General features: G+C 34.3%; 2 protein-coding genes and 2 non-coding genes across 4 annotated transcripts; all 4 read left to right on the forward strand.

Moving 5' to 3' along the window:
• The first annotated feature begins 9,232 nt into the window (after positions 1 to 9,232).
• Positions 9,233 to 13,477, forward strand: LOC104598299 (large ribosomal subunit protein uL22y-like). The gene is made up of 7 exons (XM_088892140.1): positions 9,233 to 9,363; positions 9,456 to 9,492; positions 9,722 to 9,762; positions 12,437 to 12,667; positions 12,762 to 12,864; positions 12,949 to 13,016; positions 13,152 to 13,477. Exons 1-7 carry the CDS (start codon positions 9,361 to 9,363, stop codon positions 13,218 to 13,220), a joined length of 552 nt encoding a protein of 183 aa, XP_088748266.1. The 5' UTR covers positions 9,233 to 9,360; the 3' UTR covers positions 13,221 to 13,477.
• On the forward strand, positions 10,364 to 10,494 carry LOC148790345 (small nucleolar RNA snoR74). Its single transcript, XR_016078968.1, has one exon. It is a non-coding gene; the product is annotated as a small nucleolar RNA snoR74 (small nucleolar RNA).
• A 2,512-nt stretch (positions 13,478 to 15,989) lies between the features above and the next one.
• On the forward strand, positions 15,990 to 20,111 carry LOC104598381 (large ribosomal subunit protein uL22y-like). Its single transcript, XM_088892437.1, has 7 exons — positions 15,990 to 16,136; positions 16,229 to 16,265; positions 16,495 to 16,535; positions 18,828 to 19,058; positions 19,154 to 19,256; positions 19,341 to 19,408; positions 19,550 to 20,111. Exons 1-7 carry the CDS (start codon positions 16,005 to 16,007, stop codon positions 19,616 to 19,618), a joined length of 681 nt encoding a protein of 226 aa, XP_088748563.1. The 5' UTR covers positions 15,990 to 16,004; the 3' UTR covers positions 19,619 to 20,111.
• LOC148790346 (small nucleolar RNA snoR74) lies at positions 17,135 to 17,265 on the forward strand. Its single transcript, XR_016079052.1, has one exon. It is a non-coding gene; the product is annotated as a small nucleolar RNA snoR74 (small nucleolar RNA).
• Positions 20,112 to 21,219: the final 1,108 nt, after the last annotated feature.

Consider the following 21,219-nt stretch of genomic DNA (forward strand, 5'->3'; position numbering starts at 1 on the left):
TAATTCTCCTTACTTTCTCAAAATAAAAAAGAGTATCAAAGAGATAATTTTAGGATACGTATCAAGATACACCTAAGAAACACATGGATATATTGATATAGCAGTATGCCCTATGAGCCTGCTTATGGTTTTGAGCCTTGGTTGGCTTAGGCCTGACCCTACTTATGGTACTCGTGGTGACATTTTTTTGGTGTTGTTCATGCCCTATGAGCCTTGTATATCTTCTCTTTAATGAAATTCATTCCTTACCCTTTTCAAGAGAAAAAAAAAAAAGAAAATATAATGAAGGTGACATTTTATTATCAAGAAATGACATTGTATGGTAGAATGAATCACATTACTCTTTTCTCTTGGTATTTGGTGGAAGAATGTGACATTTTTTGGCAATTAATACTCATATTTTGGAAAATATTCATCATTTTTTTAGCCACTTTGCAAGCACTCAGACATAGTACAAATATTCATTTTTGTTCATGAAACCAAATCGAGCTGATGTAAAATTATTGGAAAAAAGCTACCCTATTTATTCTCCAATAATAATTATATTGAAACAAAATATAAAGCAAGTCGAAACAAAACCATTAGAAGCATTAGCAAATGGCATCAATTATATTCTAATGAGAGGAAAAGGGTCTTGCAAGATACCTGATGTGATTAGACACAGGATTTAACATTTTTATAGATGCAAGAGTTCGACAACAAATGTTGAAGAAAGATGTCCTTATGAAAAAGGAAACTGGACATTGATATCTCATAGAGTGAGAGAAAAGAAATGGGTTGTGAATATTTGGGACAGTTGGGCAAAGTATGGTGTCTTGCAATTCTGAAATTGCTAGAAAATTAGTCATTTCAATTCCTAGCTGGTTAAATATTCAAATCTGCTTAGATGTCCTTAGGGGAATTGGCATTCTAGAATCTTATACATAATACACTCTAAATTATATCCTATTGGTATAAGGTCTTATTTTAACGTCTGAATAGTCTGTGTCTAGTTTGATCATGTCCATTTTTTATCAATTGGAGCAATGATTATAACCTTTTCTCTTTGAACATGGGTATGAGAAATATTTTTGTCATTAACTAGAATAGTTTTAAAATGTTAAAAGAGTAACCAAGCATTCACACATACAAGAAATAAGTGACAATTTGTGATTTAAATCATTCAAGCACTTACTGGTTAAAGAAAATTTCAGATATAAGTGGGTTAGCTATGTAACAAAATGGGAAGACCACTTGTATGATTAATATCAAATATAATTACAAATAATTTAAACTTCCAAAGCCTCCTTAGATGTTTCAAACCAGCCTGTGTGTGTGTGGGTGGGGGGGGAGGTGGGTGGATTTTCATCTACTGTCTTAAGTATGAAGGAATAAAAGCAAAATCAATGATCCTGTGAATGAATTATTGTTTTAATTTGGATCTTCACCTACTGTCTTAAGTCTCAGCCCAGTTGAATATAAAATCTTCACATAAATCAAACTTGGGTACATTGTTTGAAACAAACTTTTTACACCTTTCTCTTTATCTTCTTAGCAATGTTATGGGCCTGCAATTAATTCTTGATTTTTCCAACATTGGTTTTGTCAGGTGTTTCTGTAAACACAACCACCGATACGGTTAAGTGGTCAAGTTAAAATGGTATTGAGCTTCTTCTTGCTTTCTATGATATTCTTTTACAAACAAACATGACCCTCTAAACTTAGTGCTTTGATGAATTAAATGTAAAAACTACTAAATACTAACCTAAACTGGACCCATTTGGATGGTGAAATTATTAGTACCCTGTTCTAGATCGATATTGTCATGTCAGTCATTTTATCAAGTTTCATGGGAGATGGAGAAGAAAGAGGTCCTTGCGAAATAGGGAAAAGGGTTTGGTAAGAAAGAAATGGGTTGAGAATACTTGGGACAGTTGGGCAAAGAATAGGGATGCAATTTGGTATGAAGTAACCCAGAATCCAACTAATACAACCCAAAACCTTTGTTGGATTAGGCTTTCTCGTAATTGAGTTGCACACCTTTGGCACCCAAACCAATACTTGCTTTTAGGGAAACAAATCAAAAACAAAGAATGTTTTGCAGCTTTTTGGTGAAAGAATCAAAGGAATTCTTACCTAAGCAGCCAATAACTTGAATGTTCCTCTAACAGCACCCGAACCAACTAATGGATTGTTGGCTACAACACCATGGCTTAACGGAGAAAAAGAGGAGGGTTTTGTGAGTGGTAGCAAGAAAATAAGAAACAGAGATCAAAGAGTGAAAGAAAAAGGTAGAAGAGGATTTTGGGAAATAGGAGAAAATAAGAGATTGATCGATAGAGAAAGATGGCTCAAACGAAGAAAAAGACAGAAGAGAAAGAGTCGTAGCTAAAACTTTTACCATGGGCATATTTTCAAAACACCGAATTCTAATTTCGGTATTGTTAAATTTGATAGTTATAGATACGGATAGTTATACTGTAGCTATAGCCATAAAAAACTTTTACCAACAAATAAAATGCATTTTAACCACGAACAATATGACCATAGATAAATGCTAATATTTATTTATATAAGCTATAGCCACTGATAACTAAAATCAGTGGCTATAAAAATCTTTTAGCTACAAAAAAAAAACTAATATCTAGCCACAAGCAAAGGGTCGTAGCTAAAGATCAAATTGTAGCTTCGAACATTTCATATATGTGGCAATATCCCATGCTTTAGCCACGGTTTTTTGTGTTTGTACGTAACTAGAGTATAGTGGTTATAGACAGATTTTCTTGTAGTGCAAATAGTTTGTTTGGTGATATTCTTGTCTTTTTTTCGTCTCATTTTTAACATAGCTGACCTCTTGTCTTTTTCATTAGGGTGTAAAATGGACAAGAGTTGGATTCATCAGTTAAAAACTTCTAAAGAGTATCTGGATGGTGTTGATTAGTTTATTTGGTTTGCTTTTAGGAAGGCAGACCATAAATGAAAATTTTGATATCCTTGTACAAAATGTGGCAATGTTTTGTGGATGCGTCAGGTTGATGTGAAAGACCATATAATCTTGAATGGATTTCTTTAAGGTTATATAGAGGGGATATTTCATGGAGAGTATACATACGACATATAATGAAACTTGTTGTTGTGATAACACAATTGAGCGTGATGATATGCATGCATGTGGCATTCCTACAATGGAACATTGTGATGAAAGGATGAATATTCCAGTACAACCTTATGAAGGGCCTAATCCTGATGCTCAGAATTTTTTTAGCCTCTTACAAGATGTTAAACAAGAATTATATCCAGGGTGTACAATATTCTCAAAGCTTTCATTCATTGTTAGGTTGTTTCATATTAAATGTTTGCATGGGTGAAGTAACAAGTCATTTACTGAGTTGCTTGAATTGTTCAAGGAGGTTCTACCGGAAGGTAATCAAGTACCAAGTTCTTTATATAAAACTGAAAAGATGATGAGAAATTTTGGACATAAGTATGAAAAGATTGATGCATGTCCAAATGATTGTATGTTGTTTTGGAAAGAATATGCTAATGATGAGATTTATTCCATGTGCAGTGATTCAAGATAGAAGCTAAATGATGACCAAGAGAACATCACTAATGTGGCAATTGGTATAAGGGAGAGAGATTCTTGCGAAGGCCCTACACCATTTTCCTTTAAAGCCAAGGTTGTAGCGTCTTTTCATGTCAACTAAAATGCCATCTCTTATGACTTGGCATGAAAATGGACGTAACAAAGGATGGTTTCATGAGACACCTTGCTAACTCTCCTACTTAGAAGGAATTTGATACTAAGTATCTGGACTTTGCAGCTGAACTTTACAATTTTAGGCTTGATTTGCAAGTGGTGGCATAAATCCTTTCAGAACACTCAATGTCACATACATTACATGGCCAATGGTATTGATTCTATACAACTTGCCCACATGGATGTGTATGAAACAACCTTATATGTTTTTGTCATTGATTATTCCTTGTTCAAATGCTCCTGGAAATGATATTGACATGTACTTTTAACCCGTTATTTTTGAAATCAAGGAATTATGAGATGACGGTGTTGAAACATATGATGTATCAACTAATCATAACTTCTAACTGTATGTTACTTTGTTAATGACAATAAATGACTTTCCTATATATGGTAATTTATCAATTTGGAATACCAACGGGAGGTTTGCATGTCCATCATGTAATAGTGAAACATGTTCACATTGGTTGAATCATGGTCAAAAGTTCTGTTACATGGGTCATCGGTGATTCTTGGATGCCAACCATAGATATAGGCTTGAGAAACAATCATTTAATGGAAATCAAGAGTTTAGAATTGCAACTACTCCACCAACTGGCATTACTATATTGCACTAGTTAGAAGGATTACAGTTCACATTTGATAAAAAGGACCAAGGTAGTAATGGGGGAAAAAAAGAAACGCAACACTAAGTTGGGGAGTTATTTATTTAACTGGAATAAGAGGAATATATTTTTCTTACTACCACCATATTGGCAGCATAACTTTATATTGTCATAATCTTGATGTAATGCATATATAAAAGAATATATGTGACAACATAATGATGACTCTCTTGAACTTTGATGGTAAGATAAAGGATAAATGTAAAAACACATTTACATTATAGGGTAATGCGAATAAGGTTTGAGTTTCATCCTTAGTAACATGGATCAAATATTGCATATTTGTCCCCTACGTGTTACTCCTTACCTTTTATTGGGAAAGAAGTTTTTTTGTAGAGTATTGAAATCAAGTAAGGTTCCATTTGGATATGCATCTAACATATCCCAACAGGTGAATGTGAAGCAATGAAAATTTTGAGGTCTCAAAAGTCATGATTGCTATGTTTTAATGCAACAATTGCTTCCATTGGCCATGCAAAGTACATTGCCTAAGAATGTGTGTTCTCTTTTGATTGAGCTATGCAATTTTTTTCAGAAAGTTGCACTCAAAAGTATTGAACTCAAATGAGTTATACAAAATGGAGAGGGAGATGGTACTAATACTATATCGTCTAGAGAGGATATTTCCTCTGTCTTTTTTCACCATCATGGTCAATTTAGCAATACATCTAGCACATTAGGCTAATACGTGTGGCCCGGTACAATTTCACTTGATGTGTTCAATTGAAAGGTAAATCTTTATATTTGTTCCATTGCTTAATACATACACACACATATCCAATTGAAATGTACAATTTCTCTCTACCTAGGTACCTTGGAAAGTAAAAATCCTATGTCCGCAATAGAGCATATCTAGAAGCTTTATAGTTGAAAGTTACTTGGCAGACGAATGTCTAACTTTTCGCTCACAATACCTACATGGTGTAGAGACAATGTTTAACAAACTAAGATGAAATAATGATGAGACAAATAATGGAATGCAAGGATTCTTAATGTTTCAGATGTCAGGTCGTCATTTAGGAAAGATTGACTCTGTCCAATTAGATGACATCACATGGGCTTAATCTCATTGATATGTGTTATTTAATTGTGACAAAGTGATTCCCTATAATGAGTAAGTTTTTTATTGAATATGATTTTTTATATTGATAAATAAATTCAATTTAAAAAATTTTAAGAATACTAACTTTAACTTTGTGCAGACAATATGCTATAATTGTCAAGCGTCAACATGACGTATTCGTCTAAGAGAAAAAGAGATAAAATAAATCCAAAATCTAAAATTTCATGAATGGTTTAAGTTAAATGTAAGAAACTTTTTCCATTGTGCAACTTCTTACACCTTGTTTGTAAATGTAAATCCATCTCAAACATTTTTTTGTGGTGTTTTTATGTTGCAAACCTTGAATAAAAAATAATCTTAAAATTTTGGAGGAAATTAAATGGTTGGCTAAAGGTTCATCGTGTAAAGTGCAGGGGTTCAGGGGGTTTATTCTAAATGGTTTTAGATTTCACCTAAAGATCGTGAACGATGAAGAAAAACCTAAAATAGTGGGGTTGTTGTCATAATAAAGGCATCAAATTTTGCTATTTCAAGAAATATAAATCCAATTTTTAGGATGCCACTTATTATGGAATATTAACCGACATCATTGAGTTAATTAAATTACTATAAGAAGTTTAGGGTTGTATTATTTCGATGTGATTGTGTTGATGTGACACAAAGCTGGGGAACAAAACAAGATGAGTAGGGTTATACATTAGTTAATCTCTTACATTTGATGCGAAGTTCACAGTTAGAGGATGAGCCTTTCATTTTAGCCTCCCAAGCCCAATAAGTTTTTTTATATGAAAGACACTAATGAAGATAATTGAAGTGTTGTTATCAAGATAATCCCAAGAGATTTATTTGATATGTGGGCTGAAGAGGTTGATGGAGATGATTTGGAAATTGAACCACCTAGAACACATGTAATAGAAAATACTCCCAATGATAACATTGATTGAGTTCATGAGAATATTTATGAAACAACTGTTAAGATTTAAAACGTGGTTTTCTAACACTTATTTGTACTTTCAAGAGATGTCACACATTGTGCCTCTCTTTGGTAACTTTGCTTGCATTTTGGTAATGAAACTTTTCCAATATTAAAAAAAAAAAAGATGTATGTGGTAGTAGATATGCTATTCTAATATGCTTGTGCAGTTTAAAATACTATGCTTGTATTATTCTATTATAATAGATCTATGTGATTTGAAATTTATTGAAAATGTTTGTTTTCTTTCTTGTAGGAAATTACATTTAGTTATTGTAATGGTTGAAGAAACTGTTGGTATTATTTTATGGATAGTTTTTTATTTGAGTCTTATTTTTATCATATTTATTTTAAATATTTTAACTTTTTATGTACTACGGAATAGATACACTTTCTTGCTGGCTCACTTACCTTTTTTCTCTCCCACATTTTCACCTTGTACTTCCATATTGGATTTTCCAAGTTCAATATTTGATGTTTGGACTTAATCTGGAAGGATTACAAATACAAATATGAAGAGTGCAAAACCTTGTATTTTGTATTATTTATATGCATTTGCACTGTATATTATTTGTACTCTTTTCAAACTAAGCCTCGGCAACGATATAATAAACTTAAGCTTAAGAGATAATCAAGAAAACAAAACATGAAAGAGCAAACTATAAAAAAAAAGGTAGCTTGAAAAATTCTAGAAATGAGATATTACCATTGCTAAATTGATACAATTAAACTTAGAAATTACCAATTGGTTGAGTAGATTTAGGCAAGAAATATGAAAGAACTACTTACTAAGGGTTCGAATGGATTGGATTATGATTTAATTTGATCCTATTTGGCCAAATTCAGATCACCCCTTGTTTGAATCTTTGGATCAGAACAAATTGGATTATAGGATCCGATTGAAATCAGATCGGATCCAAATCACCCCCTATCCGATTTGAGAAGATCCAATCAAAATTGTTTATATTGTATTTTTGTAAATTTTTTATATTATTTAATACTTACAAAAAAAAAACATGTATAAATATGAAAACTATAATTAAAAAATACTTGTATTTCTGTTTTTTATTTAAATTGGTATATTTTATTTTTATTTTAAAAATTTATTAAAAATTAAAGAAAAAAATAGTACCGAATCATATCCAAAGATCTGACTTCTCGCTTGGATTCAAATTCAAATCCTTCCCTATCGGATCGAATCTATCATGAACAGTATTGAATTGAATTCGGATATACTTTGATTCGAATATGATCTGAACTGTTTGCACCCCTACTACTTATGTAGAGAGAGATAGAGAGATACTCCTAAATATTCCAATGATATCATTAATAGATAACAACATTCGAAGAAACCCAACAAAATAGAGTAAAGACTTAAAAGAACATAGGAATTTCAAAGTAGATGGTTATCATTTTCAAAACTTTAAAGAAAATTTCTTGAGAAAAAGAAATATTAAAGTATGTATTATAGCTCAAGAGTACAAATCTAAGCAATCCCTTCAAAAGAAAGATGAATAAAATATTAACTAAAGAAAGTCGAGGTTATGCATTCAAGAGAAGAGAATCTCGATTAGAAGTTACCCTAAAAAAATTTCTTCAACGTGTGTCTTAAATCAATTGAGCTTCTTTAAAGATGCCACTAAGAAGTGCCTCATATCAATTGCTTTAATTGAGCTACTTTAAAGATGCCACTAAGAAGTTTTGATAGGGCTGTCAATGGGTCTGGTTTGGGTTGGGACCAGTTAGAATTGAACCAACCCGATGGGAATTGAGGATTCGGAATTGAATTGGACCCAATAGGGTCTATAATTTTTAGACACATAATCAAACCGATTGCTTGTCAAGATAATAGAGTCCTGATAGATCCGATTATAATAAATAAATAAATACATTTAAAATAGATTAAATATTATATATTATGCATTATATATTATATATATTATGTATTATATGAATATAATTCAGGTTGGGTTTTAATCAGTTCGAAACTGGGTGGAACTAGTTCTGAACCAATAATAATCAGGGCACAGAACCGATCCGTCGGTTTCAGTTATTGGAACTAGAACTGGCCCAATCGATTCGGTCCATTGAATCCGACCCGACCCATTGACAGCCATGCATAGAGCAATGCAAGCAGTTGTATATGTTGTGTTTATAGAAACAAATTCTTTTGATTTTCACCATCCGATTAAATTTGGGAAAAGGGAGAAACTTGGGAAAATAAAATTCTATTGTTGACGAAACAAGAGCGTCTGAAAACTCCCTATTTTATTATATGGATTATATGGAAATACCAAATCGATTAATTTGGTTAATTGGATTTTCAGGTCGGTTTAGGGGTGCTCACGGTTTGAGTAATCAAACCGTGGGCTTATTTTTGAAACCGGATTGGGGTTACCGGTTTTTGGAAAACAGGTAACCGAAACTGAACCAAAACCAATCGCTTAACCGGTTGACTGGTTCAGTTAACCGTAGGTTTGGTTCATCGGTTCATTAATTTTTTATTATTTATAATATATTATTAAAATATCTAAATATATAATAAAACACTAAAATACATATAATATTATATATTAAATAAAAATAAAATATTATATATTATAAATACATATATTGCATATTTATTAATTTATAATGTATAAAAAATATAAAATATATAAAATACTGAATCGAAACTGAACCAACCGGTTCGGGTTAACCGAACCCGAACTTTCGATTCGGTTTTGATCGGTTCGGTTTTTCAGTTTGTCTTTCTCACCTTCGATTTTATTGAAAAATGAAAACCCTTTGATGCAATGGTTGGGTTAGGGTTTCACTTTATTCTTTAAAAGGGTTGAAGCAGCCGGAGAAACCCTTTCGTTGGTTTGGGGACGAAAGACACCCGGCGCTGCTCTTTCAGATCATTCGCAGAAGATCAGTCATGGTAGCTTATTCTGTCTTTTATCTTTTTGGTTCTTCGTATATGATCCTTCATATCTTTTGATTTAAGTTTCTAATTTTCTTTCTATCTTGTAGGTGAAGTATTCCAGCGAGCCGGACAACCCAACCAAGTGTAAGCATTCTAAAGCCATTTTCTCTGGTTTTTTAGTTGCCTTCCAAGTACTATTGAACTGAAAAATGATTTCATTAAGTCATTTTTCGTTGCACCCTCACATTCTAAGGTTTTTTACCTCGTTTTCTTGTCGCTGGTAAATTTTATTCTCTGGAAATTCAATTTGTCCTTTTTTCGATTGTTTTTAATTCATGTTTTCTGATTTGTTTTTCTGACATTCATCTTGCAGCCTGTAAGGCCAGGGGCTCGGATCTGAGAGTTCATTTCAAGGTGTGTTGTTCTGAACTTGTTGTCATGTCTGTTATTTTCTTATGTTGATGTAAACTGTGATATGATTCTCTATCATAGTTTTCATTTGCTTGGCAAAACAAATTCATGGTTTTGTTCGCAATATTAGCGTCGTTATTGTTTTATTTGTAAACATATGGAAAGGAATTGTGGGACTTAGCTTAATTTCTGGGGTTATAGGAAAACTGGTTATTATTTTTCACTATTGGTCTTCTTTTAAGGGTTCCTTCAAAGGCCAAAAGTATAAATAGGATGATTGTATCCATTTGTTGGAGGGTTAAAACTTTTATTTCTGTACGATTTCTTATCTTGGAAGCGGTAATTGGAATGTGTTGTTTGACTATCTCTTTAACTTCTAATTAGGATGATCGAGTGTCTGGATGTACGACTTCGTGAGGGTATTTTTTTTATGGTTGATGGAGTTGTATATCTACTTCTGTAGTATTTGACTATTAGCATTTTCTTCCCCTATTTGATTTTCAACTGTTATGCTGATAAGTTGCTATACTTGTTTAGTTAATGAATACTTTTGCAAGAAATTACTGCTGACACTGGCGCCAATGATTGGTTTGTACACCTGATGATAAAAGCAGGGTCCTGTTGCCCGTGTCAACAGATCTCTCGTAAACCTCAGGGAAATTATTTACATTGTTATTGGGTGAACCTCTGTTTGTATCCTTCATGGCAGAAGGTTCAGTAAATGATGTTACATTATAGACTCTATTTGATGCTTTGTTGGTGATTTTTGATTGTTCATATTTATTAACTTTTAATTAGGATGGTTGAGTGTCTGGATTTATAAGCACGTGTGTTCTGATGACTGAACTGTATCAGGGTATTTTTCTTATGACTGATGGAGTTGTAGGAATTAAACACAAAGCTCAATATATCTGTATAGAACCAACACAAACCTACAAAATTAGGTTTTTCATTTGCTGCCCTAAGGCTAGGATAAACAAAAGCTAAGACAAGGTTTTTCATTCAGTTAAACCATCAGGAACAAAACAACTTTGAAAAATTTTGGCAATGCTTAAGATCATGAATGAGCTGAAGTAAGCGATATCTAAACTGTTTAGAATTCGCTATTACAACCCATGGCTCTGCTGTTGCACCATGTCTATATCATGACAATAATTTACTAGCTCAAGGACCTTATGGCTCCATACCTCATGGTAGTTGTTATTATCAATCTTCTGTAGCTGCATGATGAGTTCCCATGCAGCTTTACTGAAATTCTTTAAACTGATAAAAGAATAAAAGGCAAATAAAAACTTAAGTAACCAAAATAAGTTCCAACTATAACCAACTACATTTTTTTTTCAAAGATGGTACCATAACCAACTATATTGTTTTTCAGCAATAGCCATAGCTAACCATATAGTCTCAACAAAACAATAAAACAATTTCCTTAGACCCAGAAAAAAACAGGACAATCTACATACCACACCCTGAACATCAATAATAGTTGTTTATGGGCTTTATTTGGTGCTTATTGTCATGTCTTTTAGTTATTTTGTAGAAGCTGGGCTCTATTTTGTGAGCCCATATGTTTATGGGGCCCGATTGTTTAGCAAACTGGCCCAATGCAAACCAAAGATAGTCCTCTATGGGCGTAGGAGTTATTTTCTGTTCTTTCTTTAATTCTAAATTTCTTGTTCCCTGTCTGAGCCTGACTTGGAGAGCTAAGTACTGAATCAGTAACTGGGCTAGCCCAACTCAACGTCCAACATAATTTGCAATACTAGAAGCCTAGAATATACATTTATATGGTGTGGTTTCACGTCAGATCAGGTGTAGACAATTTTGGTTACATTGAGCTAATAATAAAAATTTTAACTATATGTCAGTTCAAGTTTTCATTTGACTTGCATACTCAAGACTTCTTCCCAAATATAGGTGTGCCCGACATAGCCTCTCCTACTTTCTGAGACTGCCAATTTAGGTAGGTAGCTGATACAAAAAGGTCGCATTATTAATAAACACATTCTTTGGAGGGGATTGAAAGAGGAGGGAGATACACAGTTGATGTTAGTCATTGCTTCTTTTAATTTTTTAATATTTTCTTGATGCAACAAAATGCAATAGCTTCTCAAGCTTGTCATTTTCCATATTGTGTTATTGTTGTGGGCCCCACATGATTCCATGATAAATATTTGCCATTTAGTGATGTATGTATACCTATATATGTTATTATTTTCATCAATGGAAAAAATGAATGAGAATGAAATTTGTAACCAAACAGGTTACCTATTTTACTCTCGTTCTTGTTGTAAAAGTAAAAAATCATGTTTTAGGAAAGAAAGCGTTTGGTCCGTAGCAATGTTCTCATTTTTCCTATTTTTATTCATTCTTTTCCATCTTCGATTTTTATCTTGGTTAAGAATGAGAAAGAATGGGAGTTGAATCAAACACGACCTAAATTAATGATGATAATCTGCTACTGGAAGGGAGAGTTGGTTTTGGCCATGGTTATATTTTTGCTTCAACAAATTAAAATAAATGCAGTTTTCCTTTGATGTGTTTGTTTTATTTATCTTTGCTGGGGCCAACACTGCATGAGTGTTCATCCTTTTGCATTTGTCGTGTTTTATTTTCTTTTTTTTGATTCTATCAATTTGAATATCTTAAATTTATGCTCTATTCTTTGCTACCTCAGAACACTAGAGAGACTGCCCATGCAATTCGAAAGTTGCCTTTGGCCAAGGCTAAAAGGTATTTGGAGGATGTGTTAGCCCATAAGCAAGCCATTCCATTCCAACGTTTCTGTGGGGGTGTTGGTCGAACTGCTCAAGCAAAGAACCGTCATCCAAATGGACAGGGACGCTGGCCTGTTAAGTCTGCCAAATTCATTCTGGATTTGCTTAAGAATGCTGAGAGTAATGCAGATGTATGTTTGATTTCAGCTGGTTATTGAATTTGTTTTCCTTTTCAATTTTTAGTTAACTATCTACATTCTAATGTCACCCTTGTTTCTTTTCCAGGTGAAAGGGTTGGATGTGGATTCATTATATATTTCTCACATCCAGGTAAACCAGGCTCAGAAACAGAGGCGTCGCACTTACCGAGCTCATGGGAGAATCAACCGTGAGTTTGTTAACTTGTTATTAAATTCTACCATCTTCTTTTAACTTTTCTGTGGCTTTTAAGTGTGAATGTTTTGTATGGCAGCCTACATGTCTTCTCCCTGTCACATTGAGTTGATCTTGTCCGAAAAGGAAGAAGCTGTAAAGAAAGAGGTAACCTCTTTAATTGTATTATTACTTTATTAGAGGAATAAGAGCATCAATGAAAGGAATAAAGAAAGAAAAATGTTGGTAAGACTACTCTTGTATTTAATTATTTTCCTGTTGTTGGTTCTTTTTGTTTTGCAGCCTGAGACTCAGTTAGCTCCAAGGAAACCCAGCAAGGCTCAAGCTCTAAGAAGTGGGGCTTCTTCTTGAGAAGTGCGGTAAAGGGGTTCGATGCTGAAGGATGTTATTAGTTGTTTCAACTTCACTTTAAAGGACGATCTTTGTTTCTTCCGGATCAAATTTTGTTATTTAGAGGCATTTAGATCTTTTGTTATTAAACAAACTTTGCTGGTTTTATCTTTTGGTTTTGTCGCTAGTGGAAATTTGGACCATGAAGAGATAGTTAAATATTAAGGCTGCGCTTGTTTGCAGTGTAAATAAAAAACTACACTAATGGAGTTTAACAACGGTTAGATTTCTGAGTGTAAAAAGCAAATCGGCTTTATACTCATTTTACACTCTTGTGTGTTTGGACGATCGATGTAAAATCTTCTCCCAATTGCAAAATCTTCTTCCATTGCCGCTGCCTTTCGATAAGTGGTGTGTCATCTCTGGCCAGTGGCCAGAGGCGATAACAAGACGAACTCCCTTGTCGAACCCCATCTTTTAACTGCACGAAAACGCAGCAGAAACTATGTGTTTGATGCTGCAAGATGGGAAACCCTAGCTGCGGTTAAGAGAACGCTGCCCGGTTATGATTTCCTAGCCCCCACAGTGAATTGAGTTCGATGAGTGTGCTGGCAATGACTGATTGACGAGGACGATGATCGAGATCGTTGTTTGAGGCAGCCATTGTTATCAATGATGGCGCCGATGGGAAGACACCGAGTGAGACAAGGAGAGAGAAAGTAGGAGATACGAGAGATGGTGGTAGCGAGTTTGTTGTATGGAGGTGCAACTGTCGAAAGCAATGATGGTATTGCAATATCAGGTGGTGCTCAGTGAAGTTGGGTGGCGGGGGGCCGGATGAAAAGAAACTAGAAGAAGAGTGGAAGGGGAGGGGAGGGAAAGGAAGAAGGAAAGAAAGGGAGGATTGACTGGACTTTATCAGTTCCGATATTCCTTCCGATCGGCAGAGGAGGGGAGAGCAGACACCACATAATGAGCAAGGTTCAAAATATCGATATGCTCGATACACCGGTATGGGTGTATCGGTTGGGCGAATCGATACAGTTTTTTAGTGTTTTTTTTTTTTTATTTTTTATTTTTTTGCAACTAGTTCAGGAGAGTCGATTTAGGCCTGCTCAACACCCTGAACCGGTCAAACCCCCGATACACCCACTGTAGGAGCGTATTGGAGGGGTCTTGGAATGATGCGTATCGATACTTTGAACCTTGATAATGAAAATATAGTCAGGTAGATAGATGCTTCCTTAAAATGAGTTCGTCTTTGCCATGACTATTGATCTCCTCTACTTCGGTTCACAATAGGCCTTCGATGGTTGGATTTTCTCCAATGCCGCCGGTAGACACCACCATCTGTTAAGAGAGAAGAAGAAGAAGATAGGGGGCGAGCATTCGGTTTATTCGGTTAAAAACCAAACTGAATAAACCGAAATTTTAAAAACCAAATTGAAACGGAAAATTAGAAAAACTGAAATAATAAAAAGTTTGGTTAATTTGGTTAATCGAAATTCTAATTTCAAAACCGAAACCAAAAGTCGAAAAACAAAACCGATTTAACCAAAAATTGAAAAAGTCGAATCGAAAAAACCGAAATCGAAATTTTTAGTTTGGTTTTCGGTTTTAACCGAATAATGCTCACCCCTAGAAGAAGAAGAAGAAGAAGAAGGAGAGAGAGAGAGAGAGAGAGAGAGAGAGAGAGATGTAATTTTCGATGTAAAATTACATATTTACCAAATGCCTGCAAAATCGAACGGGGTGTAAAGTTTACCCAGGTTCGATTTTACACCTCTACCAAAAGCAGCCTAAATGATCAGTAAAAAGTGGTGCGATCATTTCACCCATAAGCTATGGGAATGGGATCTGCGGGAAATGTTCCAGATACATAGTAGGATGTGCATGTGAGATGACCTGTGTGATGAGCAGATCCGAGTCTCTAAGCCGTGGTTGCTCAAGCATAAATCATTCTGGCACTACATATCCATCCAATTTCAAGTACTTGGCAAGTCAACCTGAACAAGAGACTATTCCCTTTAGATCGAGTCTTTTCTGTGCAATAAATAGAGATAGGAACAATTGCTCTCTGTCAAATCACTCGCCTAAAATTGGTCTAAACCCATGTTTTGATGTTTGGGAGAAACTTGGAAAATAAAATGCTGATATTGACCAAACAAGAGAGCCTTAAACCTCTCTATTTTATTATAAGGGTTATATGGAAATACCGAATCGATTAATTTGGTTAATCGGATTTTCAGTTCGGTTTAGGGGTGTTTACTGTTTGCATAAATAAACTGTGGGTTTATTTTTTAAATCGAACTGGGTTTACCGTTTTTTAGACCAGAATTGAACCGAAACTCATCGATTTACACGTTAGTTGATTTGGTTAACTATTGTGGTTTGTCGGTTCATTGTTTTTTACTATTTATATATAAAAATAATATATATAAATAATAAAACACTAGAAATAATGAAATACATATAAAATATTATATATTATATATTATAAATATAGAAATTTATATATAACACATATTTATTAATTTATTATGTATTAAAAATATAAAATATATATAAAAAATATAAATATATATACCGATTGATTCGATTAACCGTTGCCGTTGGTTTTCTATTTTGATTAACTGAAACTGAATTGATATCTTCGATTTTTTTTATATATATCATACTGAAATCGAATAGAAAATTCGGTTTTTTAAAATACCGAAATCAAACCGAATCGAATCGGTTTTTTCCGTCGTTCGGTTTTTCTTGCTCACCCCTAGTTCGGTTCGATTTTATTGAAAACCCTATTTGATGCAAGGTAGGGTTAGGGTTTCACTTTATTCTTTAAAAGGGTTGAAGCAGCCGGAGAAACCCTTTCGTTGGTTTGGGGACGAAAGACACCCGGCGCTGCTCTTTCAGATCATTCGCAGAAGATCAGTCATGGTAGCTTATTCTGTCTTTTATCTGTTTGGTTCTTCGTATATGATCCTTCGTATCTTTTGATTCAAGTTTCCAATTTTCTTTCTATCTTGTAGGTGAAGTATTCCAGCGAGCCGGACAACCCAACCAAGTGTAAGCATTCTAAAGCCATTTTCTCTGGTTTTTTAGTTGCCTTCCAAGTACCATTGAACTGAAAAATGATTTCATTAAGTCATTTTCCGTTGCACCCTCACATTCTAAGGTTTTTTACCTCGTTTTCTTGTCGCTGGTAAATTTTATTCTCTGGAAATTCAATTTGTCCATGTTTCGATTGTTTTTAATTCATGTTTTCTTATTTGTTTTTCTGACATTCATCTTGCAGCCTGTAAGGCCAGGGGCTCGGATCTGAGAGTTCATTTCAAGGTGTGTTGTTCTGAACTTGTTGTCATGTCTGTTATTTTCTTATGTTGATGTAAACTGTGTTATGATTCTCCATCATAGTTTTCATTTGCTTGGCAAAACAAATTCATGGTTTTGTTCGCAATATTAGCGTCGTTATTGTTTTATTTGTTAACATATGGAAAGGAATTGTGGGACTTGGCTTAATTTCTGGGGTTATAGGAAAACTGGTTATTATTTTTCACTATTGGTCTTCTTTTGAGGGTTCCTTCAAAGGCCAAAAGTATAAATAGGATGATTGTATCTATTTGTTGGAGGGTTAAAACTTTTATTTCCGAACGCTTTCTGAGGTAATTGGAATGTGTTGTTTGACTATCTCTTTAACTTCTAATTAGGAATTAGGATGATCGAGTGTCTGGATGTACGAGTTCGTGAGGGTATTTTTTTTTATGGTTGATGGAGTTGTATATCTACTTCTGTAGTATTTGATTATTAGCATTTTCTTCCCCTATTTGATTTTCAACTGTTATGCTGATAAGTTGCTATACTTGTTTAGTTAATGAATACTTTTGCAAGAAATTACTGCTGACACTGGCGCCAATGATTGGTTTATACACCTGATGATAAAAGCAGGGTCCTGTTGCCCATGTGAACAGGTCTCTCGTAAACTTCAGGGAAATTATTTACATTGTTATTGGGTGAACCTCTGTTTGTATCCTTCATGGCAGAAGGTTCAGTAAATGATGTTACATTATAGACTTTATTTGATGCTTTGTTGGTGATTTTTGATTGTTCATATTATTAACTTTTAATTAGGATGGTTGAGTGTCTGGATTTATAAACACGTGTGTTCTGATGATTGAACTGTATCAGGGTAGTTTTCTTATGACTGATGAAGTTGTAGGAATTACTTCTGACACTGGCATTGAGAATTGATTTCTCATTGTATTGATTTATACACCTGATGGTAAAAGCAGGGTCCTGTTGTCCATGTAAATGAATCTCTCGTAAACTTCAGGTTTCCAGAAGGTTCATTAAATAATGTTACATTATGACACTAGTTGATGCTTTGTTGGTGATTCTTTCAATCGTTCTGAACTAATGCTAATGTGATAGCATATAAATTGCACTTGGTGTTTTTTGCATCAGTAGGGGTTCTAACATGCCATTCCTCAGAAAATGTTTTAAATTCTTTAACCATATAGTGGTACAATATCTTTGTTCAAACCCTGAAAGTAAGCAACAACTAAGTCCATGTTTGGTTTGCTGCCACTAGCCTCGTACTTATTTCTTTTAATTCTTACCGATTCTGAGAAAGAATGCGCAATAATGACTGAGATGTGGGTGTTTGGATAACCAGTGTTTTAAAAGCGCAAGGGCCAATTTGCCTGATGCGCAAGGCGAGGCACACTTCTTTTTAAGATAGGTGCAAAATTATAAAAAAAAGCTAAAAAATAAAAAAATCAGAAAATTCACAAAAAGCCAAAAAATTTTAAGAAAATGCAAAAATATTAAAAAATATTATTTATGATGTTAATAAAAATATAAATATAAATATTCATCAAAAAAATATATAAACTTAAATTTTAAAATAAATGATTTTAAAAACTTATTATCTAAAATTAAAATACATAAACATAACCTGTAAAGTGTATTCAAATGAAAATTTAAAAATAAAAGCAAACATATAAAGCATTTTCAAGCATGTAAAACCCACAATGTCTTTTTTTCTTTAGTTGCATTGCTTCAAGTAGTTAATGTCATGTAAAACATATTTGCATTCTCGATTCTGAGTTGCCTTTGTAGCACACCCCTCGAGGCAAGCCCGAACAAGTCTATGTTAGGGTCTGAAATTCTTATTTCTCACATAAAAGTAATGATTTTACAACTTTCATTCCCTTTTACGAAGTTATTTTATTGCACTGAATGAATGAACAACATCAGCAAATAGGGGTTCTCGGAGCTTCTGTGAGCGAGTGAATTTCATTTTCCCTATTTTTATTCATTCTTTTCCATCTTCGAATTTCATCTTGGGTAAGAATGAGAAAGAATGGGAGTTAAACCAAACATGACCTAAATTAACGATGATAATCTGCTACTGGAAGGGAGAGTTGGTTTTGGCCATGGTTATATTTTTTGCTTCAACATATTAAAATAAATGCAGTTTTCCATTGATGTGTTTGTTTTTGTAATCTTTGCTAGGTTCAACACTGCATGCGTGTTCATCCTTTTGCATTCGTTGTGTTTTATTTTCATTTTTTGATTCTATCAATTTGAATATCTTAAATTTATGCTCTATTCTTTGCTATACCTCAGAACACTAGAGAGACTGCCCATGCAATTCGAAAGTTGCCTTTGGGCAAGGCTAAAAGGTATTTGGAGGATGTGTTAGCCCATAAGCAAGCCATTCCATTCCAACGCTTCTGTGGGGGTGTTGGTCGAACTGCTCAAGCAAAGAACCGTCATCCAAATGGACAGGGACGCTGGCCTATTAAATCTGCTAAATTCATTCTGGATTTGCTTAAGAATGCTGAGAGTAATGCAGATGTATGTTTGATTCCAGCTTGTTATTGAATTTGTTTTCCTTTTCAAATTTTTAGTTAACTATCTACATTCTAATGTCACCCTTGTTTCTTTTCCAGGTGAAAGGTTTGGATGTGGATTCATTGTATATTTCCCACATCCAGGTAAACCAGGCTCAGAAACAGAGGCGTCGCACTTACCGAGCTCATGGGAGAATCAACCGTGAGTTTGTTGACTTGTTATTAAATTCTACCATCTTCTTTTAACTTTTCTGTGGCTTTTAAACGTGAATGTTTTGTATGGCAGCGTACATGTCTTCTCCCTGCCACATTGAGTTGATTTTGTCCGAAAAGGAAGAAGCTGTAAAGAAAGAGGTAACCACTATTATTGGATTATTAGAAGAATAAGAGCATTAGTGAAACGAATAGATAAAGAAAAATGTGGCTTGTTGCGTCTTGATAAGACCACTCTTGTATTTAATTATTTTCCTGTTGTTCATTCTTTTTGTTTTGCAGCCTGAGGCTCAGTTAGCTCCAAGGAAACCTAACAAGGCCCAAGCTCTAAGAAGTGGTGCTTCTTCTTGAGAAGTGCGGTAAAGGGGTTCGATGCTGAAGGATGTTATTAGTCGTTTCAACTTCACTTTGAAGGACGATCTTTGTTTCTTCCGGATCAAATTTTGTTATTTAGAGGCATTGAGATCTTTTGTTATTAAACAAACTTTGCTGGAGTTAAATATTAAATGATCAGTAAAAAGTGGGTCGATCATTTTTCCCATGAGCCACGGTTGCTCAAGACTAATCATTCTGGCACTACATATCCAGCCAATTTCAAGTACTTAGCAAGTCAACCTGAACAAGAAATCGAGATGGGAACATTTGCTCTGTCAAGCACTCACCTAATTGGTATAAACTCTGGACCCATGTTTGTGATGTTTGGGAGAGGGGTAATGAATGTCAGTTGGTGGGTGGTTTTGTTGGGTATTTTGTTTTTTCTTTTCTTTTCCGTGATTTCTCATCGTCTGGTGTTGTAGTTGTATTTTACTTTCTTGAATTTAATGAATTTCTTTATTTTCTTTTTTATACATTCTCAAAACAATAAATGGTAAGTTTGGTTTGAAGGAAAAGGTAGGGAAACGTAGAAAAACTTTTACAGACCTTCTATTAGGTTTCCTTACTTTTCCCTTCCTTTACCTTTTCCTTCAAACTAAACATAGCCTAAAGATCTATGGTTGCCCCCCCACCTGACTGATTTTTTCTTCTAGAGTTCTCTATCATGTGGAAGAAGTTGGTATTCCAAGTAAGCTTACCCCTTCTTCCCTCTGAAGAAGAGCAACCGACCTTCTCATGGAGGCACAGGCATGTAATTAACGATATAAAAGAAATCATGAAGGAATTAAGGGCTACTGGCACAGGCATCAAGATCTTCCAATGGACTAGGAGATGGTTTAAAAAATCGAGCGGCATTAAGAAATCGGATGTTTTGAGGACATATACCGCAAAGGGAGGAAGTTGTAAAAGGATCCTAGATGAGGTGGTTAACCAAGGCTAACCACCTTTTGTGGAATTTACCTGATGATGTGTGAAAACACTGTGTAATACTCTTTTCCATATCTTTATCAATAAAACTCAGAACTTTTTTGAAAGATAATTTTAAACTATTATTTTTCAAAAAAATAAAAAACTCAAGGCATTATACTTTCATGGTTAGGATTCCATAGATTACTCAAGGGATTACCTATTTACCTTCTTTTTCTGTGAAAGAAAAGCATTCCAAATGGCTGAGTCCTTTATCTGATCTGGATTTCTTCAGAGGCTTGCGCTGTCAGAGAAGGTATTTAAATGGCCAAAGACTTACATATCACTCATGTTTGGATTGAGGGTGATGCTCAAATGATAGTCCAAGCCCTGTTGGATGACCGACTTGAAATCCCTTGGTGGTTCTTTCCCATTATTTCTGATTGAAGGGACTTTTTGAAAGAGTGAATACAGGCAAAAGAGCAGCACATTTAATTGCAAAATTTGCTTATAATCTTTCCAGGACCCTAATCAGTTTGTAGTGCCACCAGTTTATTATTTTTTATGTTATTTTGCTGCTATGATGCTGTTAGCTAGCATTTGTCTTTCTAATGTTATTGGCTGCAGGGGTATTCCCATTGTTTGTCTTTCTACACCCTTTTCTTCTATCC

Source organism: Nelumbo nucifera, chromosome 7, assembly GCF_055504915.1.
Source record: "Nelumbo nucifera cultivar China Antique chromosome 7, China Antique-T2T, whole genome shotgun sequence".
In the NCBI taxonomy this organism is placed as follows: Eukaryota; Viridiplantae; Streptophyta; class Magnoliopsida; order Proteales; family Nelumbonaceae; genus Nelumbo; species Nelumbo nucifera.

What these genes read in the sequence shown, in the direction of transcription:
- LOC104598299 (XM_088892140.1), top strand. An exon ending in ATCTGAGAGTTCATTTCAAG is followed by an intron (nt 9,763 to 12,436) that starts GTGTGTTGTTCT and finishes TTGCTACCTCAG; the next exon opens with AACACTAGAGAGACTGCCCA. An exon ending in AGCTCATGGGAGAATCAACC is followed by an intron (nt 12,865 to 12,948) that starts GTGAGTTTGTTA and finishes TTTGTATGGCAG; the next exon opens with CCTACATGTCTTCTCCCTGT.
- LOC104598381 (XM_088892437.1), top strand. Translation starts at nt 16,005, where the DNA reads ATGCAAGGTAGGGTTAGGGTTTCACTTTATTCTTTAAAAGGGTTGAAG. An exon ending in TTCGCAGAAGATCAGTCATG is followed by an intron (nt 16,137 to 16,228) that starts GTAGCTTATTCT and finishes TCTATCTTGTAG; the next exon opens with GTGAAGTATTCCAGCGAGCC. An exon ending in ATCTGAGAGTTCATTTCAAG is followed by an intron (nt 16,536 to 18,827) that starts GTGTGTTGTTCT and finishes GCTATACCTCAG; the next exon opens with AACACTAGAGAGACTGCCCA.